This window comes from Podarcis gaigeae (genome assembly GCF_964106915.1).
Source record: "Podarcis gaigeae genome assembly, chromosome: 13".
NCBI classification, from domain to species: Eukaryota; Metazoa; Chordata; class Lepidosauria; order Squamata; family Lacertidae; genus Podarcis; species Podarcis gaigeae.
Genome location: NC_139689.1, coordinates 21,119,260 through 21,134,176, shown reverse-complemented (window position 1 = coordinate 21,134,176; position 14,917 = coordinate 21,119,260). Strand labels below are relative to the sequence as shown.

Below are 14,917 nucleotides of genomic sequence, written 5' to 3'. Positions count from 1 at the left end.
GAGGTACCGCTGTACTTGCTAAGTAAGGGATTGCTTAGTGGACGCTGTCACCAGCTAATAACACCTGCAAACCACACTGCTGTGAAAAGTGTTTCTGTCTGGTTAGTTAGCAACCCAGTTCAAGTGTCCGAGGAACACAGATTGAAAATGACCGTGGTACAGTAATTAAAAGCAACCTCCCCCAATGTGGGGCCCTCCAGATGTTTTTTGGACCACAACTTCCACCAGCTCCATAAACAGCATGCTGCTCTTCAAAGACCTGTTGCTATGTGAGTTTTCAATAGCACTACTTGGGCTCATCCACATTTCCGTTTGCCCTGTTACCTAGAAAGCAGGGGCTTGAACAGTTTTCTGCTTGACCCACACTTTCTAGGCATGAATCCGAGCAATTTCCCCCCTGCCCTGCTCCTTTCCCAGGGAAAACCTGCACTTCAGTGCTAAATTGGAGCAAAATAAAACACAAATTGCCACTATTCTCCCGGTGAAAAGCAATGGGACAAGCAGAAATGTGGGTATGTCGGGATTGACTCTAAACATGACTTCCCCCAAAGAACCCTGGGAATTGTAATTTAAAGGTGCTGGGACTTGTAGTTCTGAGGGAGAAACTACAGTTCCCAAGATATTTGGGGGGGGGGGGACATATCCTTTACATGTATGGTGTGTAGTCAGCCATAGAATTCTTCCTGCTCTATTTGATGCCCACTGGAAATCTGTGAGGTAAATTTGGCCGAGAAGCTGTCTCAAGATCACCCAGTGAGGTGCAGGGCTGGGAGGGTGTTTTGAACCCTCATCTCCCAGGTCCTAATCCAACACTTTAACCACCACACTATGACCACCATTGGCCACTATGACTTAATAGAAATTCCATGTCCACAAGCAATATGCCCTTCAGGCCCTGTGTGTGGCCTAGATGGACCTAGGGCTGATCTAGCAGGGATCTCCATAAGTCCTCCTTCGAAGATGTTTTCTTTCAGTCCTGTGCTTTTAATGTTGAATATCTTGGCCTTTATTGTGTGCTGCTTTTCCTTTTTTGTAAGTTGTGCTGGGTTTAGCAGCTGGGTTTAAATGTGTGAATGATAAAGAGATGTGGGGATCTGGTCCTTTGGATTACTGGAGGCAGAGGGAGAAGACACTGAGGTGGATATTTGTGCAATTCTAACCATATCTACTCAGAAGTAAGACCTATTGAATTCAGAGGTGCTTACTTCCAGGTAAGTGGAGTTAGGATTGCAGCCTTCACCTGCCTTCCCGGGCTTTGGAGGTCAGCCCATCTAACCTAAAAGCCTTGCTTCTTAATATTCTGCAGTGGGGGTTGACTGTTTCCTGAACGGTGAGGGGAAAGCGCTCTTGACATGATCAGACGTGTCCTTTATTGTTACTTCATATGTTCCGTCTAGTGCTGAACTCTCCAGGATTCACGTTATGTTCTGGAGTCAACCCTAGCTCAAACTAAACATTGCAAATAGGGTGACGGATGTGAGGCCCTCTAAATCATTCAAGGGACCTCTGGCAGCTTATGGGAAGGCTGTAAAAAGACACCCCAAACATACAATTTATGGGTCTGTGTGGAGAAACAGCTGCTCTGTCCTGACAGATGCCAGGCAAAGCTGGCACATTCCGGAACCGGAACCTTTTTTCAAATGGGCCCGTCAGAAACTGACCGACAGGGAGTTCTGCTTAGTTACAGGCTGGCTAGTGAATCGAGGGGGTTAAGAAGAGGTGGGCTGCAACCCCTGTGTGGGGCAGAGGGGTGGCTGACCCAGAAGGGTGTGGGTGCCAAGAAGGGGTGGGTGCGAGGAGGATGGCAGGCCAATATCAGAGGTGGTTTTAGGGGCTGTGTTGGACGCTGGTGCCATGGGGAGGGGGGCACAACAATAATGATGTAAATGGAGTGACAGAGGTGGGAGGCAAATTTTAGTATCGTATTTCCTCGCTGAAATTTGAGAGCCCTGTTTTTCCTCATGGACCACCCTCCGCTGGAACACGCTAAGTCAGTCTATTGGTGTTACCACCTCAGGGCAGATCCACACCATACATTTAAAACACACAACTCCCCCCCTAATCATCTTGGGAACTGTAGTTTGTTAATGGTGCTGGGAATTGTTGCTCTATGAGCATGGTAGCTATAGCTCCCAGGAGTCATTGGGGGAAATCATGTTCTTTAAATGCGTGTTAAATACAGTGGTATCTCAGGTTACATGTGCTTCAGGTTACAGACTCCACTAACCCAGAAATATTACTTCGGGTTAAGAACTTTGCTTCAGGATGAGAACAGAAATCGTGGTGCGGCAGCGCAGCGGCAGCAGGAGGCCCCATTAGCTAAAGTCGTGCTTCAGGTTAAGAACAGTTTCAGGTCAAGAACAGACCTCCAGAACGAATTAAGTTCTTAACCCGAGGTACCACTGTATATGGTGTGGATCGACCCTCAGTGTTTACTGCACTGACTGGCAGCTACCCTTCAGGGTTTCCGACACCTGGTGATGCCAGGATTTGAGCCAGCGACCTTCTGCACACACAGTACGTGCTCTGGCCCGACCCATGGCCCTTGAGAGCCCCAAAGCACCTGTAAGGTTACAGGATCCCCATCCTTGCTTTTTTCAACTTGGTTTGCCTGGGATTTGGGGGGAAAGGCCTCTGTCCCTTTGGGCCTCTAAGCACTGGTCCACGTTGGCTGCTCTGGGGCAGAGCAAAGGGAGGAAGGCTTGTGGGGTTGGGTGGATGCCTGAGTGCAGGAGGGGAGGGTCTTGAGAATAGCCGGCAGGGGCGGTGCCTGCTGGGTTAGCTCCTCTCTCCGATATTTCCCCTTCTCTGCTTCTGCCTTTTGCGCAGGTCTGGCTCTGGCAGCGACAGAATCAGGGATCGGCCCAAGATGCTGCTGCCGCTGGTGTGGGGATTCTGGTGCCTGACAGCTCTGATGCAAGGAAGGACCACGGCATCTGCTGCCTTCCTGCCCCCCAGCGTGGAGAAGCTCTTCAAGGAGTTTCGCAACATCTTTGAGCAGAGCCGGGTAAGGGATGAAGATGATGATGAGAGAGGGAGAGGGGGAGCATCAGATCCACACCCCCCCATCCCACATAATAGAAGGGATGCTGCAGATGCTCTGTGAGCATCTGTAATGAGTTGGGGGTTTTTTAAAGGGAGGATTCTTGCAATAATCCCGGGATCCTCTGACTGATTTGATCTGCAACTCCAACCAGCCCCAGGTTGGGGGAGGCTGCAGTAAACACTGCACAGCACCTAGGAATTCTGGATGGAATCTGCCCATCCTTTACATTTAAAGCCCAAGGAAGATCTCGAATAACTTTTCTCCATCTCGTTCTCATTATCTAATTCCCCACAACCCGCTCATTCTTTTTCTTGCTCATGATGCACTCAGGTTGCACATGCACAATACATTTAAAACACATTTTCCTTCTCCAGAAAGGCTGGGGTGGGGGGAGTCCTGGGAACTATAGTGTATTATTGGTGGTGCTGGAAATGGTGGCTCTGTGGGAGTAAACTACAGTTCCCAGGATTCTCTGGGGCATGTCGTGTGCTCACAGTTAATGTTTGTTTGGGTGTGTGATTTCCCCTGGAGGTGGATGAGAGAGAGTGTTCCAGTGCTAATTACATTATGGGAATTTAGAATAGCACCAATTCCCAACCTTTGGGAATGTAAAATGTTGATTTCTCAGAGGTTCACAAGCAAATCTCTCATGATTTTTAGGTTCAAAAGCTGGGGTTTGGGGGTTAAGAATGCCTAATTCCACATATTTGGAAAGCACAATCCTTAATTTCTGCTTTGAAATTTGAATGCTGAAATTAATACTTTGTGCTGGCATAATAAACCTATTAAATCTACTCTTGTGAGCAATTTGAGACTCGGTGGTCTTATAGAGGTCTGCATCAAAGTCCTGCCCTGGCAGCACAACAGCTTGTGAGCTTTTTGTGGGTGTGGCATCTTGTCTTGTAATGGTTAATTTCAATTAATTTCCAGACTGAAACTTCAAGTTTAAATCTAAATTGTTTCTGCCTTGCTGCAGAAATCACACTGACCTGTTTATTGTTTTCCTCCATGAGAATTCTAAGAAGCTGCGGAAAGGGGAGGGTTCTGCTAGACATCTTGGGCCTTGGCAGTTAAACAGTTAAGTGGTGTCTGGCCAGCCATACTTGAGAGGGATCTCTCATCTGAAAGTACCCTTTGATGAAATTGACCAACTACCATTAAGGCGTTCTTGGTAGCTGTTCCTCAAATTTGTTTCTTTTTTAAAAAAACACACATTGAAATAAACAGAAGACTAATAAGAAAACAAACTTTCATTTATTATTATTTTAACTGTTTCCTCTGATGAAGGCTACTTTTTGGAGAGAGGGAGAAGATGCTGTTGGGCTTCCAAACCTGTTTATTAATCATTCAACTTGATTTCTTTGCATGAAGTTTGTGGGGCAGAATGACAATGATGGCTCTTTATCGATCATTTTTTTGTTTGTTTGTTGGAGAGGTTATACGGTGGTTGTGTCAAGCAACTATTGACTCACACTATCCCCGTCACTTTCCTTATTGTAAAAAGGTCAAATTAGGGTTGGCAAGAGGGTATCTTGCACAAGCAGTGAACATTTTGCGGGTGGGATCCAAATGCATCCCCAGAGTTTAGGTTTGCACAATTGAAGTGCAAATGAAATTCACTTTGAAAAAGAAATGGACTTTTTTTGTGGCTAGGAAAGTGATGAGGAAATGAGTGGAAAGGATAAAATACCGGAAGACATGCAAAGACTCCGAAAGCGAATTGGAATGAACGCACCACTAACGCTCATTGTTATATGACCTCCCTGCAAACAAATAAAAATGAATGTTAAATAAAGACCGTGCATAATCCAACCACTGTGTAAGTTTTGTCCAAGGGAATCAGGATACAGTACACAATAAACAGTTCATCTGGAGGGACACTCTGTCTCCTTCCCCTACACAGTATAAGGATCCGTTTTTGTCTATTGTGTAGGAGGACGTGCTGGGGAAAGACCAGCTTGAGCCCTCTGTGGATATCAGCAAGCTGCCCTCAAACTATCACAATGAGGAGAAGCACCAGCGGAAAGTGGGGAATGCCACCGTCTACAGCCACCGTGAAATCAGCAAAGTGAGTGAGCTATTGAGAACCAAAACGAAAATGAAGAACCATGGATAACTAAGCTCAGTTTACCTCACTGGCTGGCAATTCAATACCTGGGGATGCAAGTTCTGATCAATATAGTTGGTGGTGTCCAGGCCGTCCCTATCGTTGGGTAGCCATTTGGGGACATCAAATTCTAGACTAAAAGGCATTTTGTCAGTAATATATAAAATATATATAAGGCAGCAGAGGATGGCTTAGATGCTCAGCCACAGTAAGCAGAACCCCTTTGGCTAGCCTGGAATAGATCTTAGGTCCTGGACTCCCCGTTGCTTATCTGGCAAGGCTGAACCTTGACATGGTTCTTGAAGCAAGTTCATGTTTCCTGTCAGCTTTCACCCGTTCTGACAAATGGCTCTCCGTGTACATACTGCAACTCAAGCAACCAACCATCCCAACAAAGCCATGGAATAATCTTTCCCCATGTATTCTTTCCCTCCCACAGTCCACCATTGGTATTATAATCTGGTGCATGCTGTTGGGAGACTATGGGTTCTGTCCCATGCTAGCAGACCAACTGAAGTTCATGGACATGACTAACTTGGATTCATTAGTTTCCATGGGTCTAATCTGAGTAGGGCCCCATTGGCACTGTACATTTAAAGTGGCATCATACATTAAATTTAAACAGAGCTTCCTCCAAAGATTCCTGGGAAGTATAGTTTGTTAAGGGGTGCTGAGCGTTGATAGGAGACCTCCGTTGCCCTCACAGAGCTACAATTCCCAGAGTTCCCTGGGCAGAGGAATTACTGTTGAGCCACGTTGAGAACCACAGCTCTGTGAGGGGAATAAGGGCTCTCTCCAGGTGTTGCTAGACTACAACTCCCATAATCCATGTCCCCTGGCCATGTTGTCTAGGGTTGACGGGACAGGCATAGGCTCTCCACCTCTTTCCTAAGGTGGTCGCAAGTCTAGTGCAGGCACTTGAGGACACCCCCTTGCCCCTGTGAAGCCAAGTCAACTGTCCCCATAGCTCTGTGGAGCCTTGGCCATGAGGATGTTTCTGCCGTCAACCATGCTGCCGCCTCACAAATGTTTAAAAGTAAGGAGGCTTCTTCACTTGTTCTGTCTCTCCCATGCAATCTTAATGTTGTTCTCTCAAAATATGCAGATGACTGATAACCGTACAGGAGAGATGGTGTTTTCAGAAAAAACGGTGACTTCTATTGAACAGGCAGACACCCGCCCAGAGGAGGAGGAAGAGGATGAGGTCAGTGCATGCTCAGGAGGGTAACAAGCCCACTCACCTTTCCTCACCTAATTTTTTGGTTGCGTGTGACTTGGTGTGTGTGGCAAGCTGCGTGTTAGACTCTAGATGCGTCCCTCCAGACCTCTCTGTCTGGTCTTTAGCCCTCTCCTTCTGTGGCCATACTTCATATCCCCCTTGCATGTCTATGCCGGTCTTGAATACGTCTTAGAACTCTGATCATGCCTCTCAGTTCCCTGGATAGAGAAGGGAGGGGTAGAAACTAGCCTGATCTACACAGGTGGGTTTTTACGCTGGGAAGTTTATAAGTAGGGATGGAAGGCTGCAGCTGCCCTGTGCTATCTGTCCCCAGCATTTGATACTGGCAGTTCAGTTCAACTATCATGACCAATAAACCTTGTTAGACTAGTGTACCTCTGCTTTCCCCAAAAGGAGGGATGGGTGAACTTCTGGTCCTCTGGACCAGGGGTCAGGGGATGATGGAGCCCAGCAACATCTGGAGGGCCACAGGTTGCCCCTCTTTCTCCCTATTCCCATAGATTGGTCTTTTCCCTACCCCAGGAATTCCTCTTCCTCTGACCCCCTCTTCTCTCCTGGAGGGGGTAAAAGAATGTGGACCCCCAGCTTGGACACCCTCCCACTTCTCATTCTAAGCATAAAGTCCTTCTCAGGCTGATTCTCACAAACCACTGAGGTAATATCCTCACCCTGGTTGCATTTTATCTGTATCTTTCCAGGAGAAAAAGCCAGTGGCTAGTCAGGAAGAAAATGGCGCTGAGGCAGACAGAGAGAGCACTGGGCTCAGATTCCTCAAGCTGGGCCCACCCCAGCCCAGGCCTAGGCTGACCTTTCTAATCTTCCGCTTGCCCCAGCACCTTAAGAGCAAGCCCATCCCCGAAGCCAACTGGGAAAAGGAAGAGCCGGCCACTGACAGGAGGCACAGGCTGCTGGCCATTCGAAATGGGCTTTTGACAGCCCCCCACCCTATCAAGAAGAAGGCCCTGCCTGTCACCCCAAACCGCAAGCTCCTTCCACGAAAGCATCATTTCCTTTTCTTCTGGCGGAAAATATAAGGCAGGAGGGAAACCTCTAATTTGCCTGGGCAGCAGAGAATGTCTCTGGTTTCCTAGCTATTTCCTCTTTCACATCCACAGGGTGGCAGGCTGGGGGAGAGAATCCTCCAAAAGGAGAAAAGAGTTTCTCTCAAATTCTTGAAATAAAAATCTTTCCTTTTGAAAACAAAACCCTGAGAATGAGCAATTTGTATTTTTCTTTTCTTCTTTAAAGTTAATATTATAGGATCAGGTTCTTGGATACAGAATAGCACATAGAACCTCCTGAATCCTGGCCGGGATTCAAAACAACAACAACAACTCTTCCTGTGCTACCACTGCATGTAACAGTGCACCTAGGCAACATACACAGGTCTCTGCTTGCAAGGAACTTACAATTTAAAATCAACAATGGGAAAGCAACGCAGGGAGGGAAGAAACATGGGTGTCTGCTTTGAAATGTTCTTAAGCATTGCTACCATCACACCCACACCATACATTTAAAGCACATGGCTTCCCCCAAAGAACTCGGGGAACTGTAGTTTACTTATCACAGAGTCCAATTCCCAGTGCTGTTAACAAACTACAGCTTCCAGGATTCTTATCGGGAGCAGCACGTGCTTTAAATATATGGTGCAGATGTAACTGTGGAAAAGGTAGGTGTTGAATTTGAAGGGAAAGAGAGAGGTGGCAGCAGTTCCACCCCTCATATAGCTGGTAGCAAGGGAGTATAATTCTTATTATTTCCACAATAATAATTCTTACACTTGTCATATTGTCACTGACCTACAAGCTATAGTAATTACCAGCAGTGTTCGATATTACATCCTCAAACTGTGAGCAGTTTGTCCCCTTGGTTCCAATGAGAGCAGCTCAACTCCCCCACTGAAATCAAGGGCCCGTCAGGTTACTTCAGTTTTGCTCTCCTCTTTGATTACGCCCAGCCCTGTTCAGAAACAGCAACATTTGGCTCTAAGAAAACAGACTAGAATCGTCTTTGTGCAGAGAGGAAGGAAAAAAGAGGGAAATATATATACACACACCCCTTTCTGGCACTTTCTTCTTGTAGCAGGCTGGGAAATGGTTGGTTACACCTAAAACCTGGCCTGTAAGTTAAATCTGTCTGTGCTGGGGCATTCAAAGTTATGTGCCAATGTAACCCATTTCCCCCCATCAGTCTTGGGTTCAGGCTCACTGTCTATAATCAAAAGGTCTCACAACATGGAATAAAACATTACATCCCCAAATATATGTGAAAATTCGAAATAAAGATATGCAGGATCATTTCCACACAGAACAAAATTTGGTATCTGAGCAGCTAGATAAAAACATGGAGCTAAATTGGATAGTCACCAGCCCAGGAAACAGCAATTGACTGAATAAATTTGTACTGATTAATGCTCAACATTAAATAAAGATATTCCATATGCAATAGAATCAGAGTTGGAAGGGACCCTGAGGATCATCTAGTTCAGTCCCCTGCAATTCAGGAATATGCAGCTGTCCCATGCGGAGATCAAACCTGTGACCTTGGTGCTATCAGCACCATGCTCCTTTGTATTTCCACCCCCCTGTAAAAACAATAAAAAAATAAATCATTTTTGTTATTGTTTTTACAGAAAAACACGAGAGAGAAAATAAACAAGAACAAAATTCCGCCCTGCTTGAGACAGAGTAGAGCAACTTGTTAATCTGATAACAGGAAGCAAATTCTTGTTAAAATCTGAAAACTCAGTATATGACTAGCAGCTTCAGCAGCAACCTTGTTCTTGGCTCGCTATATAGTTCCGTACCAAGAAAAGCTGTACTTTGCGACTGGAATAAATTACAAAACAAAAAAATAAGCCATACGTTTCTGTGCATGAATGATGGGGAGAGGCAGATCCATTGGAAATCACTCACCCAAATGAATTTCTGAGGTTTTATCTGGCACTTCACTCTTCCTTTCAAATCGAACAGGTTACACACTTGTGTCGAGAAAGGAAACCTGAACTAAAAGAGGTTTCCCACATTATGTCTTCTTTTTGAAGAGAAAACATCAAACCACCAAGAGATCATTATGCATCTGACTGTCATACCAGACCATACTTAAAACTACGGTGTTTTCCAGCTGTGCTTTATGTGTGTGTGTACTGAATGTAAGAGTAAGAATTGAAACAATTCTCGAAATGGGTGCTGTACATTGGAAGGCGACACTCAGCATCCTGTGTTCGCCACACCTGTGAAGGATTCTTGTGGAGATAAATGGCACAAACATTTTAAGACAAACATCTGTGTATTAGAAATGCCGCTTCCAAACTGAGGTAGTTTGCAGGAGAATTTGTGGCATGTAAGGCAAAAGAGCTGGTGTGCCTGAGAGGGATAAGAGGTGTGTTTGCAATTTTCTGACTGTCTTTCATGTGCTAAAAGCACTGCTTGTGTGGGTGCTTTCTTTTTGTCTGATCTGAATTCTTCCATGAGGTGGGAGAGGTGACAAGATAGCCTCTTGGGGCTGCTGTGTTTTTGTTTTCTTTATTTATTACATTTATAACCCCCTCCAAGGAGCTCAAGGTGGCATACTTGGTTCTCTTTCTCCCAATTTTATCCCCACAACATCCCTGTGAGGTAGAGAGACCGTGACTGGCCCAGGGTCACTCAGTGTGAGTTTCATGGCCGAGTGGGGATACGAACCCTGGTCTCCTGGGTCCTATTCCAGCACTCTAACCACTACACCACACTGGGTCCGAGTTCCACACAAGTGTTGGTAACATTAAAAGCTTTATCAATGGGTTTCTATACAGTTCTCTAGCAGGGCTCTTGATGAAGTCCTGCAGCAGAGTGCAGGAGCAGCGAAGCTCAGGCTGGCGACTAAATGTGACCCTACAGGCCTCATTAAATAGCCATCATGTAAGCTGCACACCCTCCCTATGAGTTCACCAGCTCTGCTCCACAACCTTCTTGAATGCTTTTGCCAGCCTCAGAAGATGTGCCCTTGAACTACGGTCCTTGCTTCCCTGGATGCAGGTTGTATAGGAATCTGGTCTTTGCAAGTCACCGCTGTTGACCCCACCCCTGGCATGTGGCCCCTGGAAGGCTGCCCAGAATGGAATGTGGCCCTTGGGCTGAAAAAAGTTTCCCCACCCCGTCTTAGTTCAAGGGAAGCAAGGAATGGGACAGCTTGGAGCCTGTGCTTAAGCGCACAGTTAAATTCCATATGACTGAATACAATACTTGCTGGAAATATATGGGAAATGGAGCTGTTTATATTCTGGTGTGGGACGTGGGTGGCGCTGTGGGTTAAACCACAGAGCCTAGGACTTGCCGATCAGAAGGTCGGCGGTTCGAATCCCCGTGACGGGGTGAGCTGTCGTTGCTCGGTCCCTGTACCTGCCCACCTAGCAGTTCAAAAGCACATCAAAGTGCAAGTAGATAAATAGGTACCGCTCCGGCAGGAAGGTAAACGGCGTTTCCGTGCGCTGCTCTGGTTCGCCAGAAGCGGTTTAGTCATGCTGGCCACATGACCCGGAAGCTGTATGCCGGCTCCCTTGGCCAATAAAGCGAGATGAGGGCCACAACCCCAAAGTCGGTCATGACTGGACCTAATGGTCAGGGGTCCCTTTACCCTTTATATTCTGGTGTGCATTCAGAAATAAAGTTTGCAGTAACCATTAATATTGCAGAGCAATCTATGGGAAACTTACAGGTTTGAGCTGAGGTAGGGAGAAGTCCCATCCTAGTAGCCAGCTAAGATGCTCCACAGAAGCCAACTGCAGTCTTAAATTCAGCCATTACCCAGCAACGAAATAGGGAACTTGCTAGTGCAATGGTCTTGTAGCCCTTTTTAAATATGTCCTTCCTCTCCAGCAGGAATGTGTGAGTGACAGTGACTGCCAAAAGGACCAGTTCTGCTTTAAGTCCTTCCTTGCTTCCCGGTGTCGGCAGTGTAAGGTCAAGAATACAGTGAGTACCCTCAACTTTGCTGCCAGAAATGTCCCTGGAAAATATTTCTACCGCAGAAAAGGGGTATTCTAAAACGAGAGGCTGCTGCAACCTGCAGTCCTAGTCTGCATGTGGCCCTCTGCCTAATTTCAAAAGCTCTTGAATGTGATTAGTTCAGGCCTCTGGCAAGAGGAATCTGATCTTCCCCTGACAGACAGCCTGCTGGCCAGGAAGAGAGCAAGAGCGAGAAAGAAAAAAAAGGGTATCAGAAGAAGAGGGAAAAGGGCCTTGATCCTGTGCAATTTGGGTATTGGTCTGCTCATATTTTGAAATGCAAACACAAAAGCTGGCCTTTTGAGTAGCATATCCTGAATAAATAAAATTAGGCTGGGTCTTTTCACTGGTAGTGCCTTTGTATTTTAAATGAATTTTCTAGTTTTGAGCTTCAGAAAATAAATGTTGTGTCGTCATCATGCTTTGTCTCCTAGATATGCTGGAAGGACAGGGAATGCTGTCTGGGATATCTATGTGTGTGGGGCAGGTGTGCAAAAGGTGTGAGCCGTGGTGAGAGTGGAACAAGATGTGACCCACGCCAGGACAAGTGTGCTCAGGGGCTGTGTTGCTCCGCCAGCAACTGTAAGATGGTTTTTATGTACTCATGCCTCCAGCGTGATAATCGACTTCCTCTTACCCTCGGATTTGGTCTGCTCATATTTAGTAATGTTGACTGCTTTACTTGGAGTTGCGTGAAAGCTTTTAAACTGAAAGTACCAATTCCTGGTGGGACATGGGTGGCGCTGTGGGTTAAACCACAGAGCCCAGGACTTGCCAATCAGAAGGTTGGCAGTTCGAATCCCCGCGACGGGGTGAGCTCCCATTACTCGGTCCTAGCTCCTGCCAACCTAGCAGTTTGAAAGCACCCCTAAGTGCAAGTAGATAAATAGGTACCACACCGGCGGGAAGGTAAACGTCGTTTTTGTGCACTGCTCTGGTTCACCAGAAGCGGCTTAGTCATGCTGGCCACATGACCCGGAAGCTGTACGCCAGCTCCCTTGCCCAATAAAGCAAGATGAGCGCCGCAACCCCAGAGTCGGTCACGACTGGACCTAATGGTCAGGGGTCCCTTTACCTTTACCTTTTTACCAATTCCTCAGGACTATAATCCAGATTGAGACCACGGTGCATGTGGAGAGGCAGTTAATCTTTGCCTCTCACACCATGGTCCTGATATAATCCCTGTCCTCATTATCACAATCAGTAAGCCAAGAGCAGGTATTGGTTATAGCTTGTGTTTGGTTTGGACTACCGAAACAAACCACAAGACTGGATTTGCACATAATGCTAAGAGACTAACTATGGTTTCGCTCACAAGGAGTGAAGCTAAGCGGCTGAATTTTTCTAAATGTGCACCAGTATAGTAGCTCATTCATGCCACGACATAGTTTGTCTTAGTGTTACATGTGAACCAATCCAGTGTATCTTGTATAGCAGATATTCCAGGCAGATTTTACTTTATGGATTTTCTTCACATAATCCTTTATAATCCCTATCCTATCTCCAACACAGCTCTCTCGTTCCCAGTTTGCACTCCTTATCCAAAGGAAGGGGAAGTATGCCAGATTCCCACCAGTTCCCTCTTTGGACTGATGGGTTGGGGCAGCCTCACAGGCTTTCCCAAACCTAGCCAGTATTGCCCATGTGCCCAAGGGCTGAAGTGCAGAGCTAAAAGGTAAGGAGCATTCGGTCTCTGTAGAATTCTTCACAAGAGAAAGCTGCAACTAAAGTAGCTGCAAGACTGTTTTGCATTGTTTTAGTTTTGTTTTAAGTGTATCTGCTGTTTCTTGCGTTTTTAACTAGGTTGGGTTTTGGTTTTTTTTGCTTTTTATTGTACATCACATTAAGACAGTTGTGCAGAAGGCAGTTAGTAAATTAATTACAATAATAATACCCCAATAAACTATGTGCTAATAAAATTGTACTCTGTTTTGCAAGACTGATTTAAGATAAAATAAATGAAGTCTTATATTATTGCATTTGCTCCACATATTGTTTTAGGATACTCTGCAAGATGCAATTAATGTTGATTGGACTGGGATGATACCCCCCCTCCGTATTTTTTCATGTATAAGACGCCCCCTATTTTTTGGGACTCCAATTTAAGAAAATAGGGGGGAGATTGCCCCGTGTATAAGATGACCCACAGTTTTTCACATAATTTTAAAGTAAAAAACCCTAATCTTAAACACAGAAAGGTACAGTGTGTGGGGTGTGTGTGTGTGCTCAGTGCTTTTTTCTGGGGTACGCAGGGGTACGCATACCCCTAAACATTTTGTGATTCTAAGTTTGGCCTCATTGAGGGGCAGTATTTCAATATGAGTAGGAAAATGAGAGTACCCCTAAACATTTTTTTAGAAAAAAAGAAAAAAGCACTGTGCCTAAATATATATTGTTTGTGTGTGTGTGTGCGCACGCATATATATATATATATATATATATATATATATGCTTTCGTAGATTTTCACGGGTACAGGAATGCAGGTTTTGGTGTCCTCGGGTGTCTTCCCGTGTAAAAGTTGGGGTGTCTAGGCGACGTTTCGACGAGGCTAGACACCACACCCCCTCTACAGTATTTATAGGAACTCAAACATTGAGATCCCGCTCTGTTCCAGTAACAAGAAGCCGAAAGCACCAGCCTGAAGATGACGAGTGAGACCTCGTCGAAACGTCGCCTAGACACCCCAACTTTTACACGGGAAGACACCCGAGGACACCAAAACCTGCATATATATATATATATATATATGAGAGAGACACTTATTCAGTCTTGTCTCTCCTAGATATACAACAGTTTCCACATGTGAAAATCCAGAGAACAGTGTGGATATTAGTAGACCAGACCAACAGCTCTCTTTCTACCAGCCAATCCTGATGCGTCGTGACAAAGAGGATGCTTATTATGATGACTCTGTGCAAGATGGCCAACTGGCATTAGTCAATCTGCCCGGATCTCCTTATTCCATGGAAGATATTGGCCAACCAAAGGGGCTCAGTGAAGACTATGACGAGAAAAGGCAGTTGCCATGGGAGGAAGATATGGCTGATCCCAAACAAGCAGATTTCCAGGAACTCAAGCAATTGGCCAATGAAATGGGGCAGTACATTGGGCCTGGCTTTTACTAATTACAATTGTTTTTGGCCCACAATTTACATAGCTTGTTACTCTTCAATGCTCACAATCCTTTTTATGCTTATCATCTTAATCTCTGTACTTTCCCTCATAATCCACTTATTTCTAGATTCCATTCAGCAAAAAGAAAAAAAGTTTTTGTTAATTAAATCATTCACACTACTAGCTGTGCAAATGTTGCTTTGTTCGCAATGCAGATTTATTTATTTAAGCTATTTATACACTGCTTAATTACCAAAGTCTCTTATTCTTTACATCGAAGAAATTTATTCAACAATGGGAACTGTTAAATATTTATAGCTAAAAAGAACATCTGCATTCTGAAAATCCCATCTTCCGTACACTTTTAGGGTAATGGTTCAGCTTAGGCAGGAAATGGCAAGAGAACTAGGAAGCCGACGAGTTA

At 45.5% G+C, this 14,917-nt stretch overlaps 1 protein-coding gene across 8 annotated transcripts; it reads left to right on the top strand.

Moving 5' to 3' along the window:
* Positions 1–696: 696 nt before the first annotated feature.
* DKKL1 (dickkopf like acrosomal protein 1) lies at positions 697–14,671 on the top strand. Of its 8 annotated transcripts, none has more exons than XM_083707946.1 (8): positions 697–717; positions 2,830–3,007; positions 4,980–5,114; positions 6,259–6,357; positions 11,250–11,345; positions 11,813–11,960; positions 12,891–13,053; positions 14,162–14,671. In XM_083707946.1, the coding sequence occupies exons 2-8, from the start codon at positions 2,870–2,872 to the stop codon at positions 14,502–14,504; spliced, it is 1,122 nt and encodes a 373-aa protein (XP_083564072.1). In that variant the 5' UTR covers positions 697–717; positions 2,830–2,869; the 3' UTR covers positions 14,505–14,671. The 8 variants fall into 8 exon arrangements, with proteins under 8 accessions (XP_083564072.1, XP_083564071.1, XP_083564067.1 ...); XM_083707945.1 differs by lacking the exon at positions 697–717 and adding an exon at positions 876–1,032; XM_083707941.1 differs by lacking the exon at positions 697–717 and adding an exon at positions 1,498–1,786.
* Positions 14,672–14,917: the final 246 nt, after the last annotated feature.